The 22,851-nt window shown below is 45.0% G+C and overlaps 1 protein-coding gene across 1 annotated transcript in view; it reads right to left on the bottom strand.

Moving 5' to 3' along the window:
- Positions 1-22,851, bottom strand: part of LOC126095421 (protein O-mannosyl-transferase TMTC2-like) — a 1,040,622-nt gene that overhangs the window by 442,187 nt on the left and 575,584 nt on the right. The window contains exon 14 of the mRNA XM_049910218.1: positions 11,169-11,413. Within this exon, the coding sequence (XP_049766175.1) occupies positions 11,169-11,413 (245 nt within the window). The remainder of the gene's footprint in view (positions 1-11,168; positions 11,414-22,851) is intronic.

The following is a 22,851-nucleotide window of genomic DNA, read 5'->3' as shown; positions in this document are numbered from 1 at the left end:
AAAACTACAGGTACTCCCCGATGACCTAGAATCATGAAATTTGACGAGAAGCAAGGTTTCACAGTAAAAGTACAGGAAAAAAATACGAAATCGTTAGTCTGTAATTATATAATTTAAAAATTATTTTTTGTCGTTTATTGTAAAAAAAAAAGTGGACTACATATACTGAGGAGCCAAAGAAACTGGTACGCGTGTCTAATACGTGTAGAACTCCAGCAAGCGCAGAAGGGCCGCATCATGATGTGGCATGGACTAGACTAATGACGGAAGTGGTGCTGGAGGGAACTGACACCATGAATCCTGCACGGCTGTCCATAAATCCGTAAGAGTAGGAGGGGGTGGAATCTCTTCTGAACAGCACGTTGCAAGGCATCCCAGACACGCTCAATAATGTTCATGTCTGGGGAGTTTGGTGGCCAGCGGAAGTGGTTAAACTTAGAAGAGTGTTCCTGGAGCCATTCTGTAGCAATTCTGCACGTGTGGGACGTCGCATTGTGCTGCGGAATTGCCCAAGTCCGTCGGAATGCACAATGGACATGAATGGATGCAGGTGACCAGACAGGATGCTTACGTACGTGTCACATGTCAGAGTCGTACCTAGACGTATCAAGGTTCCACATCACTTCATCTGCACACGCCACACACAATTACAGAGCTTCCACCAGCTTGAACTGTCCTCTGTTGACGTGCAGGGTCCATTGATTCACGAGGTTGTCTCCCTACCCGTACAAGACACAAACTTGATACAATTTGAAACAAGATTCGTCCTACCACGCAACACATTTCCGGTCATCAAGAGTCCAATGTCGGTGTTGACGTGCCCAGGCGAGGCGTAAAGATTTGTTCCATGCAGTCATCAAGGGTACATGAGTGGGCCATCGGCAGCTCTTACTCTACCATAGCCGATTTCTCCACCAGTCCCAATCTGCAATACCGTTTATGTTCGATGATCCTGGGATTGCTGGATGGTCGGGATGTTTAAACAATGACTTTTCCTCACGTACATGCTTTACTGCCTTTTATCGTTTACTGGTCTAAAGCACTCGTTTGGTCGTTTAGTTACGTCTTTACGATGTGTTTGTACAATATACGGCTGTTCGGTCATTCATCCTGAGAATGTATGGAGGAATGACCGTACCCTACATTTCTTCTTCTGACGTGCCACTTTTCCGGGAATTCCGTTTCGTGAGACTTCTTACGCTCCTGGTGGAGTACTCATTGGCTCTCAGAACGCCTACCACATGTTTTTCGTCTACATCTACGTGATCACTCTGCTATTCACAATAAAGTGCCAGGCAGAGGGATCGGTGAACCACCTTAAAGCTGTTTCTGCAGCCAGAATGAGATTTTCACTCTGCAGCGGAGAGTGCGCTGATATGAAACTTCCTGGCAGATTAAAACTGTGTGCCCGACCGAGACACGAACTCGGGACCTTTGCCTTTCGCGGGCAAGTGCTCTACCATCTGAGCTACCGAAGCACGACTCACGCCCGGTACTCACAGCTTTACTTCTGCCAGTACCTCGTCTCCTACCTTCCAAACATTACAGAAGCTCTCCTGCGAACCTTACAGAACTAGCACTCCCGAAAGAAAGGATATGGCGGAGACATGGCTTAGCCACAGCCTGGGGGATGTTTCCAGAATGAGATTTTCACTCTGCAGCGGAGTGTGCGCTGATATGAAACTGGCAGAAGTAAAGCTGTGAGTACCGGGCGTGAGTCGTGCTTCGGTAGCTCAGATGGTAGAGCACTTGCCCGCGAAAGGCAAAGGTCCCGAGTTCGAGTCTCGGTCGGGCACACAGTTTTAATCTGCAAGGAAGTTTCATATCAGCGCACACTCCACTGCAGAGTGAAAATCTCGTTCTGGAAACATCCCCCAGGCTGTGGCTGAGCCATGTCTCCGCAATATCCTTTCTTTCAGGAGTGCTAGTTCTGCAAGGTTCGCAGGAGAGCTTCTGTAAAGTTTGGAAGGTAGGAGACGAGATACTGGCAGAAGTAAAGCTGTGATTACGGGGCGTGAGTAATGTTTCTGCAGCGTTCCACTCTCGACCGGCGCCCGGGGAAACGAGGACTTAAATTTCTCTGTGAGAGCCCTGACTTTTCTTAGTTTATCGTGATGATCGTTTCTCTCTACGTAGATAGGTGCCAACAGAATGTTTTCGCAATCGGAGGAGATAATTGATAATTGAAATTTCACGAGAAGATCCTGTCCCAACGAAAAACGCCTTTGTTTTAATGATTGCCACTCCAATTCACGTATCATGTCTGTGGCACTATCTCCCCTATTTCGCGATAATACAAAACGAGCTGACTTCTTTGAACTTTTTAGATGTCATACGTCAGTCCCACCTGATGCGGATCCCACACCGCACAGCAGTACTGCAGAATAGAGGGGGCCAAGCGTGGTGTAAGCACTCTCATTAGTAGACCTGTTGTGCCTTCTAAGTGTTCTGCCAACGAATCGCAGTCTTTGGTTTATTCTACCCACAACATTATCTTGTGATCAAATTAGGTTATTTGTAATTGTAATTCCTTAATATTTAGTTGAATTTACAGCCTTCAGATTTGTATGACTTATCATGTAAACGAAATTTAGCGGATTTCTTTTAGTACTCAGGTGTAGGTTAGACCGTCAGTGGGAGAGCACCTCGAGTTCCTGCTGCTAATAAGGCGAGTATACCGTTCGTTTGTTTCATATTTTTACGAGCTTCAAACAGGAGCGATTTATTTTCAGTTATCTGTGTAGTTACTAGTCTATCTTTGTAATTTCTTGCGTTTGAGGTGCTGCAGCTCACGTATATGTCCTGTTCGCATTACGAGCATAATAATGACAATCTTCTCTGGCTCGAGTGGTGATCTGAATGTCGCTGCAGGTATCGGTCGCTGTGTGTCGGTTTTCGATACACTCTGTGGCGCAGGTTCTCATTACTCCTCGAAACCAGCACATCCAGAAACAGTACCTGTTGACCCTTTCCTGACGAACACCTCAACACGAAAGCCAACAGACAATAATTAAACAAAAAATTAATTACGTACCTATATTTTTTGTACTGTTACTCGTGTACAACATTCTGACGTAAGCTTCAATTAAAGCACAGCGGTACGTGCACACTTTGCAAAAACTGAATCGCACCAACAAGTCCAAAGGCGCAGGATTGCTGACAAATGGCATCGTTCCGTTGCAGGATAATGCCCATCCACATGCTGCCAAGGCTGTTTCGACTACACTGCAGAAGTTTCGCTGGGAGGCCGGAACACATCCTCCACAAAGTCCCGACCTCTCCCTAAGAAATTTCCACATTTTTGGAGCCCTGAAGTACGACAGTGCTGGCGCCGATTTACTTCACAAGAAGGCGTGTGCGCCTGTGTACAATCTAGGTTTCGTAGGAAACCGCAAACATTTTTCCATGAAGGTACTGACCGTCTTATCTCACAGCGGTATAAATATATTAACTGTTATATAAACATTTTACTTGCTTTTTTCCTTTCATTTAACTGCCCCTAACAGCTAATAAAACTCTCATTCGACGGACACCTCTGTAATTCTCCCTTATCTACGACCTCTTACGAGCTGGAATGAATGGAGAAAATAGATGATATCCACAGAAGAGCAACCCGTTTCGTCACAGGTTCGTATAGTATGCGTGGAAGTGTCACTGGCAGACGCTACAAGACAGGCGTTGAGCATTACAGTGTGGTGTAGACCCTACTGTTAAAGTTCTGTGGGCATACTGTCCAAGAGGAGACAACCGATCGAGTGCTTCCTCGCACATAATCTCGCGGAAAGACCACTGAAGTAAAATCAGAGAGATTCTAAGTCGTGCGGAGTCTTCCAAATAGGCCTCCCTCGCGACGGGAGCTGAAAAAGGGGGACGTGATAGTGGCACGCGAATTACTGTCCACCATGCCTCCTCGTAGGGCGGTTTGCGGAGTACAGGTTCGATACAGATTTGTACTATTCCTTTCTCAAAGAAATCTTGAGCTAATTTATACTTTAAATATTGCTGCTAAACCTTGTCATATGCTCACTGCATCTCAAAGAATGATGCAGGTACGCCATTCGCTAGCTTTTTTTTTAACTTTAAGAAAGTCGGCATACGGTCTTATAACTGAATCCACCGTACAATGGTTTCTTCAGAAGGTTTAAATTCTGGTAAAAAATTCTTAGAATTTCTACAGTTTGTTTTATTATCCTTTTGAGATATGTCTACATGTTTTAGTGATGACTGGTGTGATATTGATTTATGCGCGGACGTGCTGAAAAGTAATGCCTCTGAATTTTTTTTTGTGAAAACTCTTTTCTTAAACAAAACAACTTTATTAACAGTTTGCACCTGTATTCTTGATGTCTATATATTTATTTCTAAACATCATCAACCTATTGACCAATACATTCCTCTCAACGACAGTCCAGTTTGTTGAAACTTTCGCTGTAGAATGTTTGCCGTAGTGACGGATACACAACCTTACGTCTGCTTGCACTGCTCCATCACTATCAAAGTGAAGTCCTCAGACGTGTTCTCTAAGCTTTGAAAATAGATTAAAATCGATTGGGACCAAGTCGGGACCATATGGGGGATGATTCTGAACCCAAGGCGTCAGATACCTGCAGATGTCAAAGCGCTCGTGTGTGGTGTGACATTGCTCCATGAGTGGACGAACTCTTCGAATTCATGCTTTCAGGCCGCGCGGGATTGGCCGAGCGGTCTTAGGCGCTGCAGTCATGGACTGTGCGGCAGGCTCCGGCGGAGGTTCGAGTCCTCCCTCGGGCGTGGGCGTGTGTGTTTGTCCTTAGGATAATTTAGGTTTAGTAGTGTGTAAGCTTGGGACTGATGACCTTAGCAGTTAAGTCCCATAAGATTTCACACACATTTGACCATGCTTCAGTTTTGCAGGGTGTCTGTCACGCACCGAGATAGTTACGTTACACTCGGCCATGTTACAGCCCTTTAGCTGCAGAAGCATACAACTCGGGTCAGCGAAGCGGGAAAGTCGACTGAGTGCGTGACAAGTAGCACCTCAATCTATACTGAGAACAGAATAAAAATTTCTGAGACAATACTTTTCACCACGTCATGCTACCAATTCGGTTCATTTGTTGGATTTAGTTGGGATGAATGTTTCTATATGTGCTTGTCAAAGACATTTTTAAATGTTCAGTAAATTTCTGCTATATTAATTTGAACAGCTTGAATAATTTCTTCGTTCATGACTGGCGTTTAAGAATGTGACCTGGATTCTATTGACATGTTCTCAGAAGTCTGGACGCGAATGAGAGTTTTGAGGTGTGATTCTGAAGATTTGTGCTTTTTCTCGCGCTTGTGCTATACTAAGATCTTTCTGTGGTTTTTAGTCAGTTATTTCTTAGGATCTAATTCATTAAATCGGCCGTGCTACTCCTTGTTTAGTTCCCAAGATAATTGTTGTGTTAGGTGATACTGTGAGCTGGTGGGCTTAGATTTAGGAAGTTCATGTCTGTATTAATTGAGTATTCGGCAAATTCTACTCCTTTCATCGACCGTGTTTAAGATATATCTTGCGACGGACTTACTGCGGCATAAAATGCCTTCTTCGGGTATCCTTTCTTTGACAGTGTGTAAGTAGTCTGTTTAGGTTTTCTTATCGGTAGCGCCACGTAGCGCTCTGTATGAAAATCACTAGCTGTGCTGTGTGCAGTCTGTGGCTAGTTTGCATTGTTATCTGCCATTGTAGTGTTGGGCAGCTGGATGTTAACAGCGCGTAGCGTTGCGCAGTTGGAGGTGAGCCGCCAGCGGTGGTGGATGTGGGGAGAAACATGGCGGAGTTTTGAAATTTGTAAGACTGGATGTCACGAACTGCTATGTATATTATGATTTTTCATCACTATTAATGTAAATACATTGTTTGTTCTCTATCAAAATCTTTCATTTGCTAACTATGCCTATCAGTAGTTAGTGCCTTCAGTAGTTTGAATTTTTTATTTAGCTGGCAGTAGTGGCACTCGCTGTATTGCAGTAGTTCGAGTAACGAAGATTTTTTGTGAGGTAAGTGATTTGTGAAACGTATAGGTTAATTTAGTCAGGGCCATTCTCTTGTAGGGATTACTGAAAGTCAGATTCCGTTGCGCTAAAAAAAATATTGTGTGTCAGTTTAAGCACAGTCATGTATAATTTTTCTAACGGGACGTTTCAAGTGTTTAGGAAACCTTGTGTGATGCATAAACTAAACTTTTCTAGAACATCAGTGTTTGATATACTGGTATATGGCAGCTTATGTTCCTTGGTGCCCAAGAATAGTACTAGTTGATTTTTACGATTTTGTTGTTTGTATCATACAGACATGCTATCGCTTGACCATCGCATGCACTCCTGTGTCGAGAAGATAGAAATAGGCGTCTCTAGCGTTGAAAAGCAACTGCGAGAGTTGAAAACAAATACGTCGCTAGGTCCGGGTGGAATACCAGTTCGGTTTTTACAGAGAGTGCATTTCGGCATTGGCCCCTCAAATAGGTTGCATTTATCGCTAATGTCTCGCTCAGTGCAACGATTCAAGCGACAGGAAAAAAGCGCTCCTGACTCCTGTATAGCAGAAGGTTAAAATAACGTACCCGCAATATTAAAAATCAATATTCTTAACATCGGTTTGCTGCAGATTTCTTGAATGTACACTATGTGAACAAAAGTATCTGTACATCCCTAATAACATACGTTTTTCATATTAGGTGCATTGTGCTGCCACCTACTGCCAGGTACTCCATATCAGCGACCTCAGTAGTCATTAGACATCTTGAGAGAGCAGAATGGGGCGCTCCGCGGAACTCACAGACTTCGAATGTGTTCAGGTGATTCGGTTTCACTTGTGTCATACGTCTGTACGCGAGATTTCCGCACTCCTAAACATCCCTAGGTCCACTGTTTCCAATGTGATAGCGAAGTGGAAACGTGAAGGGGCACGTATAGCACAAAAGCGTACAGGCCGACCTCGTCTGTTGACTTACAGAGACCTCCGACAGTTGAAGAGAGTCGTAATGTGTAATAGGCAGACATCTATCCAGACAATCACGCAGAAATTCCAAACTGTATCGGGATCCACTGCAGGTACTATGATAGTTAGGTGGGAGGTGAGAAAACTCGGATTTCATGGTCGTGCGGCTGCTCATAAGCCACACATCACGCCGGTAAATGCCAAACGTCGCCTCGCTTGATGTAAGGAGCGTAAACATTGGACGACTGAAATGTGGAAAAACGGTGTGTGGAGTGACGAATCACCGTACACAATGTGGCGACCCGATGGCATGGTGTGGCTATGGTGAATGCCCCAACAGTAAAATTCGGAGACGGTGGTGTTATCGTGTGGCCGTGTTTTTCACGGAGTGGTTGCACCTCCATTTGTTTCGCGTAGCACTATTATAGTAGAGGCCTACGTTGATGTTTTAAGCACCTTCAAAAATGGTTCAATTGGCTCCGAGCACTATGGGACTCAACGTCTGTGGTCATAAGTCCCCTAAAACTTAGAACTACTTAAACCTAACTAACCTAAGGACATCACACACATCCTTGCCCGAGGCAGGATTCGAACCTGCGACCGTAGCGGTCGCGCGGTTCCGGACTGAGCGCCTAGAACCGCTAGACCACCGCGGCCGGCTTTAAGCACCTTCTTGCTTCCCAATGTTGAAGAGTAATTCGGGGATGGCGATTGCATCTTTCAACACGATCGAGCAGCTGTTCATAATGAACGACCTGTGCCGGAGTGGTCACACGACAATAATATCCCTGTGATGGACTGGCCTGCAAAGAGTCCTGACCTGAATCCTACAGAACACCTGTAGGATGTTTTGGAACGCCGACTTCGTGCCAGGTCTCACCGACCAACATCGATACCTCTCCTCAGTGCAGCACTCTGTGAAGAATGGGCTGCCATTCCCCAAGAAACCTTCCAGCACCTGTCTGAACGTATGCCTCCGAGAGTGGAAGCTGTCATCAAGGCTTAGGGTGGGTCAGCACCATGCTGAATTCCAGCATTACCTATGGAGGGCGCCACTAACTTGTAAGTCGCTTTTAATCAGGTGTCCGGTACATTTGATCGTATAGTGTATTCCGAATTCGAATACAATAAATTTCCTAGGTACCGAAAAGCATATGTCCACGAATCATCACGGTTTTAGAAAGCATCATTTGTGTGAAACTCAGCTTTCTCACGTGACATACTGCGAACTATGGATGAAGGACAACAGGCAGTTTTAGTACTCCTAGATTTCCGTAAAGCATTTGACATGGTTCCCCTCTGCAGACTGTTAATGAAGATACGAGCATATGGAATAGGTTCCAACTTATGTGAATGGCTGGAAGGCTTCTTAAATAATTGAATCCAGTACGCTGTCCTAAAAGGCGAGTGTTGATCGGAGACAAGGGTCTCATCAGGAGTGCCCCAGGGAAGCATGATAGGGCCGCTGTTGTTATCTATATACATGAATGATGCGGACAAGGTGGGCAGCAATCTGCGGTTTTTTTTCTGACAGTGCTGTGGTGTACGGGAAGGTCTCGAAGTTGAGTGGCTGTAGGAGGATGCAAGATGACTTACGCAAAATTTCAAATTGGTGTCACGAATAGCAGCTAACTCTAAATGTGGAAAAATGTAGATTAATACAGATGAGTAGGAAAAATTATCCTGTAACATTTGAATACAGTTTCAGTGGTGTGCTGCTTGACATAACGATTAAATAGTAGGTGTACCGTTGTAAAATAGTACGAAATGGAACGAGCACATGAGGTCGACAATATAGAAAGCGAATGGTCAACTTCGGTTTATTAGGAGAATTCCAGGAAAGTGTAGTTCACGTACAAAGGGAAACGCAAAACGCTGGAGCCACTCATTTTTGAGTACTGTTGGAGTGTTTCGAATCCTCACCAGGTCGGCTTAAAGGAAGACATCGAAACAATTCAGATGTGTGCTGCTAGCAGTGCACTTTGGAGTCAGACGGGAATCGATGGAGGGAACACGACGTTCTTCCACTCTCGAACGGCACGCAGGAAAAAACGAGCACTTAAATTTTTCTGTGCGAGCCCTGATTTCTCTTATTTTATCGTGATGATCATTTCTCCCTATGTAGGTGGGTGCCAAAAGAATGTTTTCGCAATTGGAGGAGAAAACTGATAATTGAAATTTCATGTGAAGATCCCGTCGCAACGAAAAACGCCTTTGTTTTAATGATTGCCACTCCAATTCACGTATCACGTCTGTCGCACTATCTCCCCTATTTCGCGATAGTACAAAACGTGCTGCCCTTCTTTGTACTTTTTCGAAGTCATTCGTCGGTCCCACCTGATGCGGATCCCACACCTCACAGCAATACTCCAGAATAGGGCGGACAAGCGTAGTGTAAGCAGTCTGTTTGGTAGACCTGTTGCACCTTCTAAGTGTTCTGCCAATGAATCGCAGTCTTTGGTTTGCTCTACTCACAGTATTATCTATGTGATCGTTCCAATTTAGGTTATTAGTAATTGTAATCCCTAAGTATTTAGTTGGCAATGGCCTTGTCGCAGTGGATACACCGGTTCCCATGAAGTCACCGTAGTTAAGCGTTGGCGGGCGTGGTCGGCACTTGGATGGATGACCATCCAGGCCACCATGCGCTGCTGCCATTTTTCGGGGTGCACTCAGCCTCGTGATGCCAATTGAGGAGCTACTCGTCCCAAGAATAGCGGCTTCGGTCAAGAATACCATCATAACGACCGGGAGAGCGGTGTGCTGACGACACGCCCCTCCTATACGCATCCTCCTCTGAGGATGACACGGCGGTCGGAAGGTCCCGATGGGCCACTTTTGGACTGTAGACGGAGTGGTAGGTATTTAGTTGAATTTACAGTCCTCAGTTTTGTGTGACGTATCGCGTAATCGAAACTTACTTGAAACACTTTTGAGAGGGTTTAGAGAACTGTTATTTTCGGATGGCTGCAGAACGATTCTACTGCGGCCAACGCACATTTCGCACAACTACCGCGAAGAAATACGAAAACTTAAAGCCCGCACGTACGCATATAGAGAGTGGCTCTCCCCTCACTGCTTCTGCAAGTGGAACACGAAAGGAAATGATCGGTAGTTGTTAGATGTGGCCTCCGCCATGCAGTTTATGGTGACTTGGGGAGTATGTAAGTTGATATTGCGGTAGATTATTTTCTAACTGGCATGTTTTCTCTGCAGAAGGGTAGACCATGCGCCCATCCACATGGGCAGCTGGTCAGGCAAAGAAATGAAAAATATTCTGTGATAAACGATGTTTTCAATTTTCTAGAATTTATTGCCATTTTGAGACACTTATTTCTCATGCCTAGTTGAAAAAAAATGGAATTAATAATGCAAAACGAGGACAATGGAATTGAGTCGAATTAAGTTGGGTGATGCTGAGGGTATTAGATTAGGAAATGAGACAGTTAAAGTAGTAAAGGAGTTTTGATATTTGGGGAGCAAAATAACTGATGATGATCGAAGTAGACAGGATATAAAATGTAGACTCACAATGGCAAGGAAATCGTTTCTGAAGAAGAGCAATTTGTTAACATCGAGTATAGATTTAAGTGCCAGCAAGTCGTTTTTGAAAGTATTTGTATGGAGTGCAGCCATGTATGGAAGTGAAACATGGACGAGAAATAGTTTGGACAAGAAGAGAGTAGAAGCTTTCGAAATGTGGTGCTGCAGAAGAATGCTGAAGATTAGATGGGTAGATCAGATAAGTAATGAGGAGGTATCGAATAGAATTGGGGAGAAAAGGAGTTTGTGGCACAACTTGACCAGAAGAAGGGACCGGTTGGTAGGACAGGTTCTAAGGCATCAAAGGATCACAAATTTAGCATTGGAGGGCAGTGTGGAGGGTAAAGATCGTAGAGGGAGAGCAAGAGATGAATACACTAAGCAGATTCAGAAGGATGTAGGTTGCAGTAAGTACTGGGAGATGAAGAAGCTTGCACAGGATAGAGTAGCATGGGGAGCTCCATCAAACCAGACTCAGGATTGAAGACCACAACAACATCAATGTAAAAATATGAACACCATTAATACTTTTTGATCCGCGTGTGTAAATTTGACTGAGCTGTTCCGATAAATGTGAGAAGGGAAGTTCTCGTCACTCGTTTGTTAAGCGCGGAACGCAGAGCAGCGCCGTGCGCCGGCAGCCGGCAGGCAGTAGAGCACGCACCTGTGGCTGGTAGTGGGGGGGCATGCCGGCGACTGCGGCGCGCAGCTCCCGGTCTGCGGCGGCGGCGCGCCCGCTCTCGAGCAGCAGGCGGCCCAGGTGGAAGCGGCACGCGGTCGCCGCCTGCGCGTGCGCGCGCGGGTCCTTGAGCGCCGAGCCGTCGGCGGCGGCGCCCGCACGCAGCACGCCGAGCGCGTCCGCCTCGCGGCCCTGCCGCCACAGCACCAGCCCCAGGTTCAGGTACGCAGCTGCAACACAAAGGGTAGACGCGATTATGTGGGGTCACGCGTCACTTACAGGTGACGGGACGCTGCAATTGCTAGTATGCGTAGAGGTCGTAGACTGTGTTAAGGTCTCGGAGAGTGGCGTCTATGCGTGTATGCATACACTGCCGGACAATAAAATTCGAATACCACGACGACACCTGCTTCAAGGCGAGATATGTTCGGCCCCTGGCGAAATACACGGCTAGAAAAAAAGACTTACTGGAACTTTTTATTAACATACAGGGTGTTACAAAAAGGTACGGCCAAACATTCAGGAAACATTCCTCACGCACAAAGAAAGAAAATATGTTATGTGGACATGTGTCCGGAAACGCTTACTTTCCATGTTAGAGTTCATTTTATTACTTCTCTTCAAATCACATTAATCATGGAATGGAAACACACAGCAACAGAACGTAACAGCGTGACTTCAAACACTTTGCTACAGGAAATGTTCAAAATCTCCTCCATTAGCGAGGATACATGCATCCACCCTCCGTCGCAAGGAATCCCTGATGCGCTGATGCAGCCCTGGAGAATGGCGTATTGTATCACAGCCGTCCACAATACGAGCACGAAGAGCCTCTACATTTGGTACCGGGGTTGCGTAGACAAGAGCTTTCAAATGCCCCCATAAATGAAAGTCAAGAGGGTTGAGGTCAGGAGAGCGTGGAGGCCATGGAATTGGTCCGCCTCTACCAATCCATCGGTCACCGAATCTGTTGTTGACAAGCGAACGAACACTTCGACTGAAATGTGCAGGAGCTCCATCGTGCATGAACCACACGTTGTGTCGTACTTGTAGAGGCACATGTTCTAGCAGCACAGGTAGAGTATCCCGTATGAAATCATGATAACGTGCTCCATTGAGCGCAGGTGGAAGAACATGGGGCCCAATCGAGACATCACCAACAATGCCTGCCCAAACGTTCACAGAAAATCTGTGTTGATGACGTGATTGCACAATTGCGTGCGGATTCTCGTCAGCCCACACATGTTGATTGTGAAAATTTACAATTTGATCACGTTGGAATGAAGCCACATCCGTAAAGAGAACATTTGCACTGAAATGAGGATTGACACATTGTTGGATGAACCATTCGCAGAAGTGTACCCTTGGAGGCCAATCAGCTGCTGATAGTGCCTACACACGCTGTACATGGTACGGAAACAACTGGTTCTCCCATAGCACTCTCCATACAGTGACGTGGTAAACGTTACATTGTACAGCAGCAACTTCTCTGACGCTGATATTAGGGTTATCGTCAACTGCGTCCATTGCAGGTGTCCTCGTCGTTCTAGGTCTTCCCCAGTCGGGAGTCATAGGCTGGAATGTTACGTGCTCCCTAAGACGCCGATCAATTGCTTCGAACGTCTTCCTGTCGGGACACCTTCGTTCTGGAAATCTGTCTCGATACAAACGTACCGCACCATGGCTATTGCCCCGTGCTAATCCATACATCAAATGGGCATCTGCCAACTCCGCATTTGTAAACATTGCACTGACTGCAAAACCACGTTCGTGATGAACACTAACCTGTTGATGCTGCGTACTGATGTGCTTGATGCTAGTACTGTAGAGCAATGAGTCGCATGTCAACACAAGCACCGAAGTCAACATTACCTTCCTTCAATTGGGCCAACTGGCGGTGAATCGAGGAAGTACAGTACATACTGACGAAACTAAAATGAGCTCTAACATGGAAATTAAGTGTTTCCGGACACATGTCCACATAACATCTTTTCTTTATTTGTGTGTGAGGATTGTTTCCTGAAAGTTTGGCCGTACCTTTTTGTAACACCCTGTATATCATGACGGGCTCAATTATCTTACTCTTCACGGGACACCCACAACTGTTGCAAATTTTTTTCATGGTATATAAATTCACTCCAGTTTACTTGATAAATCCTTTATGTGGATGGAATCGTACACTTGATCCCTGTGTCAGGGTGTAAATTCCATGTTAGCCGTACAAAAAAAAAAAAAAAATAAAAAAAAAATTCTAAGAGGGGTACTATATAAAATTAAATACATTCGAAACGGTCTTTACAGATGAACATCAGGCCATTTGTTGATTGTGCAAGAGAAAATGGTACCAAGCACGAAAAAATCCAGCAAATTTATCAAGTAGCATGAGAGATGCAGTGCAGGTGAGTCATCAAGTAGCAAACCTTGTAAACGAGGCCTAGCCGAAAATACAGGAATGAATCAATAAAAAAAATACTCATTGTCAGAGTAATGTAACCTGCACAAGGCTCCACATATGGCACGGGCTTAAGAAAGTAAAATGAATGTCTAAATATCGTAGAATTCCAATTTTTGAACCTGAGAAGTAGCTTATAATACATATGCGCAGCCCACCACATGTTATGGACGCCCAGCAGGATCGGTCAACAGACTTCTATGTGAACTTCAATGAGACGTCTCAGTACACATGTATGTCACAGAGTAACCACTCCCAGAACTAATATCGAGGTTGGTAGGGACAATCAAAAAAATCATTTCTTAGCGGCTCAGCGCGATAAAGATGTAGATTAGTTGTTATTCAATATTCAGAGATAACACTACGTGTGGACCAAGAACAAGTCCCGCCTAATGTCATCCCAGTTCAGTGGAAAACGTCATAACGGTGACATCGAGTGCCTCCGTGATCCTTGCACAGTACCTTTACAGAGTGACAGGTACCATAATTGGCGGCATACGAGGCTTTCTAAGCGCATATGACTCTAGTCCAAATCGTTCTGATCCGCACGTCAGGAAAAATCCTGTGAAATGGTTGCTCTCGTAGCTCGAAGAAACAACAAGGGAAGTTGATCTGAATTAACGCCCCAATATTCCCATGACCAAATCGCAGGAGAGTGCCGTTTGTCTTCATACTTGTGTTAGACAGAAAAGCGGAAACTGCACAAAGTTAGGAAACTACTGCGAAAGCAAAGAGAGCTTCACTCCCAGTTTAAACGTAGCCAAAACCTCTCAGACAAACAGAAGCTAAACTACGTCAAAATTAGCGTAAGGAGGGCTATGCGAGAAGCGTTCAGTGAATTCGAAAGTAAAATTCTATGTACCGACTTGACAGAAAATCCTAGGATGTTCTGGTCTTACGTTAAATCAGTAAGTGGCTCGAAACAGCATATCCGGGATGATGAAGGCATTGAAACAGAGGATGACACGTGTAAAGCTGAAATACTAAACACCTTTTTCCAAAGCTGTTTCACAGAGGAAGACAGCACTGTAGTTCCTTCTCTAGATCCTCGCACAAACGAAAAAATGGCTGACATCGAAATAAGTGTCCAAGGAATAGAAAAGCAGCTGGAATCGCTCAACGGAGGAAAGTCCGCTGGACCTGACGGGATACCAATTCGATTCTACACAGAGTACGCGAAAGAACTTGCCCCCCTTCTAACAGCCGTGCACCGCAAGTCTCTAGAGGAACGGAAGGTTCCAAATGATTGGAAAAGAGCACAGGAGGTCCCAGTCTTCAAGAAGGATCGTCGAGCAGATGCGCAAAACTATAGACCTATATCTCTGATGTCGATCTGTTGTAGGATTTTAGAACATGTTTTTTGCTCGAGTATCATGTCGTTTTTTGAAACCCAGAATCTACTATGTAGGAATCAACATGGATTCCGGAAACAGCGATCGTGTGAGACCCAACTCGCTTTATTTGTTCATGAGACCCAGAAAATATTAGATACAGGCTCCCAGGTAGATGCTATTTTTCTTGACTTCCGGAAGGCGTTCGATACAGTTCCGCACTGTCGCCTGATAAACAAAGTAAGAGCCTACGGAATATCAGACCAGCTGTGTGACTGGATTGAAGAGTTTTTAGCAAACAGAACACAGCATGTTGTTATCAATGGAGAGACGTCTACAGACGTTAAAGTAACCTCTGGCGTGCCACAGGGGAGTGTTATGGGACCATTGCTTTTCACAATGTATATAAATGACCTAGTCGATAGTGTCGGATATTCCATGCGGCTTTTCGCGGATGATGCTGTAGTATTCAGAGAAATTGCAGCATTAGAAAATTGTAGCGAAATGCAGGAAGATTTGCAGCGGATAGGCACTTGGTGCAGGGAGTGGCAACTGACCCTTAACATAGACAAATGTAATGTATTGCGAATACGTAGAAAGAAGGGTCCTTTATTGTATGATTATATGATAGCGGAACAAACACTGCTAGCAGTTACTTCTGTAAAATGTCTGGGAGTATGCGTGCGGAACGATTTGAAGTGGAATGATCATATAAAATTAATTGTTGGTAAGACGGGTACCAGGTTGAGATTCATTGGGAGAGTCCTTAGAAAATGTAGTCCATCAACAAAGGAGGTGGCTTACAAAACACTCGTTCGACCTATATTTGAGTATTCCTCATCAGTGTGGGATCCGTACCAGGTCGGGTTGACGGAGGAGATAGAGAAGATCCAAAAAAGAGCGGCGCGTTTCGTCACAGGGTTATTTGGTAACCGTGATAGCGTTACGGAGATGTTTAACAAACTCAAGTGGCAGACTCTGCAAGAGAGGCGCTCTGCATCGCGGTGTAGCTTGCTCGCCAGGTTTCGAGCGGGTGCGTTTCTGGATGAGGTATCGAATATATTGCTTCCCCCTACTTATACCTCCCGAGGAGATCACGAATGTAAAATTAGAGAGATTAGAGCGCACACGGAGGCTTTCAGACATTCGTTCTTCCCGCGAACCATACGCGACTGGAACAGGAAAGGGAGGTAATGACAGTGGCACGTAAAGTGCCCTCCGCCACACACCGTTGGGTGGCTTGCGGAGTATAAAGGTAGATGTAGATGTAGATGTAGATGTAGATGAATCATTACCATCCAACAGGGGAATTCTGCAGCAAAGCACGCAACGCATGCAACTTTTACTACCAAGTGCTGAAACACATACCAATTTCCTTCCACAATTTGAGCAGATATGATGCACAGTTTATCATTGAACGCTTGGCTGATCTTGGTTTCCGCGAAGATAGGGTAGGTGACCTGCCTGAGAGCACTGAAAAGTAAAATTCGTATCCCAAGCAAAACAACACCGAAAAGATGGATCTCGTGATGTGTGATTTTGAAAAAAGATTATTTTAAACTAATGAACTATGCAGTTTTTGGCAGAACAATGTAGAATTTGAGATATCGCTGCGAAACTTTTGCAACATCTTAGAATATATTCTGAGCTGAAACATTATGAGATATCTTGAACAGAATGACTTCCTCAATGCCGACCATCGTTGACTCCGAAAACATCGATCATCTGAAACCCAACTCGTACTTTTCCCACATGACATATTGAAAGCTTTGGATCGAGGCTGTCACGTAGGTATAGTATTTCTTGATTTCCGAAAAGCATTTGACTCAGTTTCACACCTACACTTATTGTGAAAAGTAGGCTCATACAAGGTATCAAGTGAAATTTGTGACTGGATTGAGGACTTTTTGGTAGGAAGGATACAGCCAGCTTGCAAACACATTGTGGGCAGTCCTGCAAACTTATTGTGGGCTGGGCGATGCCTGTTGCGGTAATGTTCTTCATAGGGCCAGCATGGTTATCTTCCACTCCTTTGGGCTTCCGCATACACAGTGTGCTCTGCAGTTGTACACTCCTGGAAATGAAAAAAAGAACACATTGACACCGGTGTGTCAGACCCACCATACTTGCTCCGGACACTGCGAGAGGGCTGTACAAGCAATGATCACACGCACGGCACAGCGGACACACCAGGAACCGCGGTGTTGGCCGTCGAATGGCGCTAGCTGCGCAGCATTTGTGCACCGCCGCCGTCAGTGTCAGCCAGTTTGCCGTGGCATACGGAGCTCCATCGCAGTCTTTAACACTGGTAGCATGCCGCGACAGCGTGGACGTGAACCGTATGTGCAGTTGACGGACTTTGAGCGAGGGCGTATAGTGGGCATGCGGGAGGCCGGGTGGACGTACCGCCGAATTGCTCAACACGTGGGGCGTGAGGTCTCCACAGTACATCGATGTTGTCGCCAGTGGTCGGCGGAAGGTGTACGTGCCCGTCGACCTGGGACCGGACCGCAGCGACGCACGGATGCACGCCAAGACCGTAGGATCCTACGCAGTGCCGTAGGGGACCGCACCGCCACTTCCCAGCAAATTAGGGACACTGTTGCTCCTGGGGTATCGGCGAGGACCATTCGCAACCGTCTCCATGAAGCTGGGCTACGGTCCCGCACACCGTTAGGCCGTCTTCCGCTCACGCCCCAACATCGTACAGCCCGCCTCCAGTGGTGTCGCGACAGGCGTGAATGGAGGGACGAATGGAGACGTGTCGTCTTCAGCGATGAGAGTCGCTTCTGCCTTGGTGCCAATGATGGTCGTATGCGTGTTTGGCGCCGTGCAGGTGAGCGCCACAATCAGGACTGCATACGACCGAGGCACACAGGGCCAACACCCGGCATCATGGTGTGGGGAGCGATCTCCTACACTGGCCGTACACCACTGGTGATCGTCGAGGGGACACTGAATAGTGCACGGTACATCCAAACCGTCATCGAACCCATCGTTCTACCATTCCTAGACCGGCAAGGAAACTTGCTGTTCCAACAGGACAATGCACGTCCGCATGTATCCCGTGCCACCCAACGTGCTCTAGAAGGTGTAAGTCAACTACCCTGGCCAGCAAGATCTCCGGATCTGTCCCCCATTGAGCATGTTTGGGACTGGATGAAGCGTCGTCTCACGCGGTCTGCACGTCCAGCACGAACGCTGGTCCAACTGAGGCGCCAGGTGGAAATGGCATGGCAAGCCGTTCCACAGAACTACATCCAGCATCTCTACGATCGTCTCCATGGGAGAATAGCAGCCTGCATTGCTGCGAAAGGTGGATATACACTGTACTAGTGCCGACATTGTGCATGCTCTGTTGCCTGTGTCTATGTGCCTGTGGTTCTGTCAGTGTGATCATGTGATGTATCTGACCCCAGGAATGTGTCAATAAAGTTTCCCCTTCCTGGGACAATGAATTCACGGTGTTCTTATTTCAATTTCCAGGAGTGTATATACGGCCGCCATTGTTCATATGATATCCACAAGAATGACTGACAACTACGTAGAGTATAAAACTACGGAACTTTAATGTTGCCAATGTAAGTCGGTGGCGTGCTATGTGTGTTTTGTAACAAATCAAGCAGTCCGTCTCGGTAGCTGCACGGTCATGGGGCGGATTACTGAGCAAAGGGGCCTGGGTTAGATTTCCGACCGGATCAGAGTTTTCTCTGGCCGGGGCTTGGTGTTGTGTTATCCTTAGGCTTGTATCGTCATAAATGACATTCCACTATTGAGATGACTTTATGACACTTCCCGAAAGCTAGTAAAAATAAAAGTTTGTTTTCACAACACACACGGTGTGCCCTCTTCTGCTTGTCTGTGTTGGTTTGTTTACCTACGGTCTCATTTCGGAGGCGATAGCGTGTAATAGGTTCAGAGCGATTGCAATTTACGTTGTCTCCTTTACTCCTTGCCTAGCCTCTGTGGTCCAAATTGCCTACGCCCTCCTCCGCTTCCTGAGACGCTGTCACGCAAAGGAAGCGTTTTAGAACATAACATTTATTAGAAAAACATGCCCACATCGTAGCCGTATAGCAACGACCACGTCTTGTGACATAAAGGTACCTTCTGTCACAACCTGTGTGCCGTCCTTTGTGGATGTAATTGTTGTTGTTGTTGTGGTCTTCAGTCCTGAGACTGGTTTGATGCAGCTCTCCATGCTACTCTATCCTGTGCAAGCTTCTTCATCTCCCAGTACCTACTGCAGCCTACATCCTTCTGAATCTGTTTAGTGTCTTCATATCTGGGTCTCCCTCTACGATTTTTACCCTCCACGCTGCCCTCCAGTACTAAATTGGTGATCCCTTCATACCTCAGAACATGTCCTACCAACCGATCCCTTCTTCTGGTCAAGTTGTGCCACAAACTCCTCTCCAATTTTATTCAATACCTCCTCATTAGTTATGTGATCTATCCATCTAATCTTCAGCATTCTTCTGTAGTACCACATTTTGAAAGCTTCTATTCTCTTCTTGTCCAAACAATTTATCGTCCACGTTTCACTTGCATACATGGCTACACTCCATACAAATACTTTCAGAAACGACTTCTTGACATTTAAATCTATACTCGATGTTAACAAATTTCTCTTCTTCAGAAATGATTTCCTTGCCATTGTGAGTCTACATTTTATATCCTGTCTACTTCGATCATCATCAGTTATTTTGCTCCCCAAATATCAAAACTCCTTTACTACTTTAACTGTCTCATTTCCTAATCTAATTCCCTCAGCATCACCCGACTTAATTCGACTACATTCCATTATCCTCGTTTTGCTTTTGTTGATGTTCATCTTATACCCTCCTTTCAAGACACTGTCCTTTCCGTTCAACTGCTCTTCCAAGTCCTCTGCTGTCTCTGACAGGATTACAATGTCATCGGCAAACCTCAAAGTTTTTATTTATTGTCCATGGATTTTAATACCTACTCCGAACTTTTCTTTCGTTTCTTTTAGTGCTTGCTCAATATACAGATTGAATAGCATCGGGGATAAGCTTCAACCCTGTGTCACTCCCTTCCCAACAGCTGCTTCCCTTTCATGTCCCTCGACTCTTATAACTGCCATCTGCGTTCTGTACAAATTGTAAATAGCCTTTCGCTCCCTGTATTTTACCCCTGCCACCTTCAGAATTTGAAAGAGAGTATTCCAGTCAACATTGTCAAAAGCTTTCTCTAAGTCTACAAATGCTAGAAACGTAGGTTTGCCTTTCCTTAATCTTTCTTCTAAGATAAGTCGTAGGGTCAGTATTGCCTCACGTGTTCCAACATCTCTAGGGAATCCAAGCTGATCTTCCCCGAGGTCGGCTTCTGCCAGTTTTTCCATTCGTCTGTAAAGAATTCGCGTTAGTATTTTGCAGCTGTGACTTATTAAACTGATAGTTCGGTAATTTTCACTTCTGTAAATACCTGCTTTCTTTGGGATTGGAATTATTATATTCTTCTTGAAGTCTGGCGGTATTTCGCCTGTCTCATACATCTTGCTCACCAAATGGTAGAGTTTTGTCAGGACTGGCTCTCCCAAGGCTGTCAGTAGTTGTAATGGAATGTTGTCTATTCCCAGGGCCTTGGTTCGACTTAGGTCTTTCAGTGCTCTGTCAAACTCTTCACGCATTATCATATCTCCCATTTGATCTTCATCTACATCCTCTTCCATTTCCATAATATTGTCCTCGAGTACATTATGTAGTCTGATTTAGACCAGACGTGCTTCACGTTATTTTTAACCATCTTCATCGGTTAATTGTTTTGTTTCTTACTTCATGCCTAACAACGGTCTTTTACACACAGGTCTTCGGTTTTTAGTATGCTTGATTTCATCGACAACGAATGTATTTTCTATTTCATGTTGTGTAGGTCCACTTCCAATCCGTGTACATTGGAAGCAATGGTTTTGCTAAAAACGAAGGAGCTTTCTAAACACAAGTGGCGAAGCAGTCGCCCGGATGATGTCCCTCCTACACTGAAGGAAGTAAACTTTGCGGAAGTCCTTCAGTCTGATCCCGGAAACAATGTGTGGCGTCCACGCTTGCGACGGTGAAGAGTTGATGAAATTCAATGACGGCGGCCGCTGGCTCCTCTGGCTACCACGATTGTTACTAACAATATTCTGCAGACGCTTTTGTCAAGATATAACTGTCATTCCAAAACATGTCAGAAAAAGTGCTTTGTGAGTTGCGTTTACCGTCTCAAGGTATCAAAAAGAATTCAGAAATCTGTAGAAATGAAAGACGGACTGAAAATCATTCTAATTAAACAAAAATGACTGTTTTAATATCTCGGTAGTTAGAAAGGTCAAGGATTACCAATTAGCAAATCATCCTCGCTCTACCATGTGCTGGTTCACAAAATATTCGGGGAGTCCAAATGACGCGATTGAGCCTACATAAATGGTGTTTAAACAAAAATATGACATATGCCTACAGGAGGCTGTATTCATGAAAGTTAGAAGAGAAGTTCCTGTAACTGTATGTCCGGAAAGCAATAGTCATTGAGACAGTCCAATTTACTTGTGACGCATAATGTGCGTTGTTGAGTAATGTAGGCTGTCTTACTGTTGCAGTTCATTGCGCATGTCTCAATGGTTGTCATTTGTAGAACACCGATGGTGGCAATGGAGAGCAACGATCTGCTACATCAGCCATCTGGGGCTGTGATGACCATGCACTTCGTTAGCGGAACAAGATTAGTGATCCCATGCAGTGTGAACGAAATGCATTTCAAACGATGAAACGGTTAGGTTCAGCTACTTATGCTGTTAGGGTTATTGCAAATTTTGGTGATTAACATATCAGTAATTTAGCCTACTATGCCTATTTTCATTCACTGCTTTCATAGGGCAATTCGTCATTAAGAGAGAAAGTATTCATTGCATAAAAGCATGTAATCAGAATAATAGCTGGAGCCCACCCAAGATCACCTTGCAGACATTTATTTAAGGAACTCGGGATATTCACAGTATCTTCGCAATACATATATTAACTTATGAAATTTGTAATTAATAACTCATCCCAATTTTAAAAAAAGAGCGAAGTGCATAGCTACAACACTAGAAGAAAGGATGATATTCACTATTCTGGATTAAATCTGACTTTGGCACGGAAAGGGGTGAATTATGCTGCCACAAAAATCTTTGGTCATTTACCAAATAGTATTAAATCCTGCCAGATAGCCAACCAACATTTAAAAGCAAATTAAAATAATTTTTGAATTACAACTCCTTCTATTCAATAGATGAATTCTTACATATGAAGTAGTAACTGTAAAAAAAAACTGTAAAAAAAAGTGACACGTTCCACATCACAAAATGTCGTGTTCATGATCTATGGTACAAGGATTAATGTATGTATGTATGTACACTATTCCACAAAGGAAATGGCAGACATGGTATTCTACTATGGGTAAAACTATGGCAGTAATCGCCAGGCACATGTACTGGACATCGAGTGACATTCAACTTGAATGGATCATTCACAGCAAGGAGAATGGAACGCGGTAACCCTCCTACAGTTCGCACGCCAGAGATGGAGGAACAAATAATCCAACATGTAGAAGATGATCCTGAAAGAAGTGTGATAAAAAATGGAATTGCGTGATCCGTTCTGCACGAGCCGTTGTTTTATCCGTATCATAACCACCATGCTCGATTACAGTTCTGCCAGTGGCTTCTACAAGAGGTTGATGAAGACCTGCAGTTCATAGCCTGCATTTTACTTAAGGTGACGCAGAAGATGGTGTTGTAAATTATCACAGTATGCACGTGTGGGCTGATGTAAATTCTCGAGCAGTCATATAGGTGAGGTTTCAGGAAACACTTCAGATGTCTGGGCACGAATTGTCGACGATA

This window comes from Schistocerca cancellata, chromosome 8 (genome assembly GCF_023864275.1).
Source record: "Schistocerca cancellata isolate TAMUIC-IGC-003103 chromosome 8, iqSchCanc2.1, whole genome shotgun sequence".
Lineage (NCBI taxonomy): Eukaryota > Metazoa > Arthropoda > Insecta > Orthoptera > Acrididae > Schistocerca > Schistocerca cancellata.
This window is presented reverse-complemented; position numbering and strand designations above follow the sequence as displayed.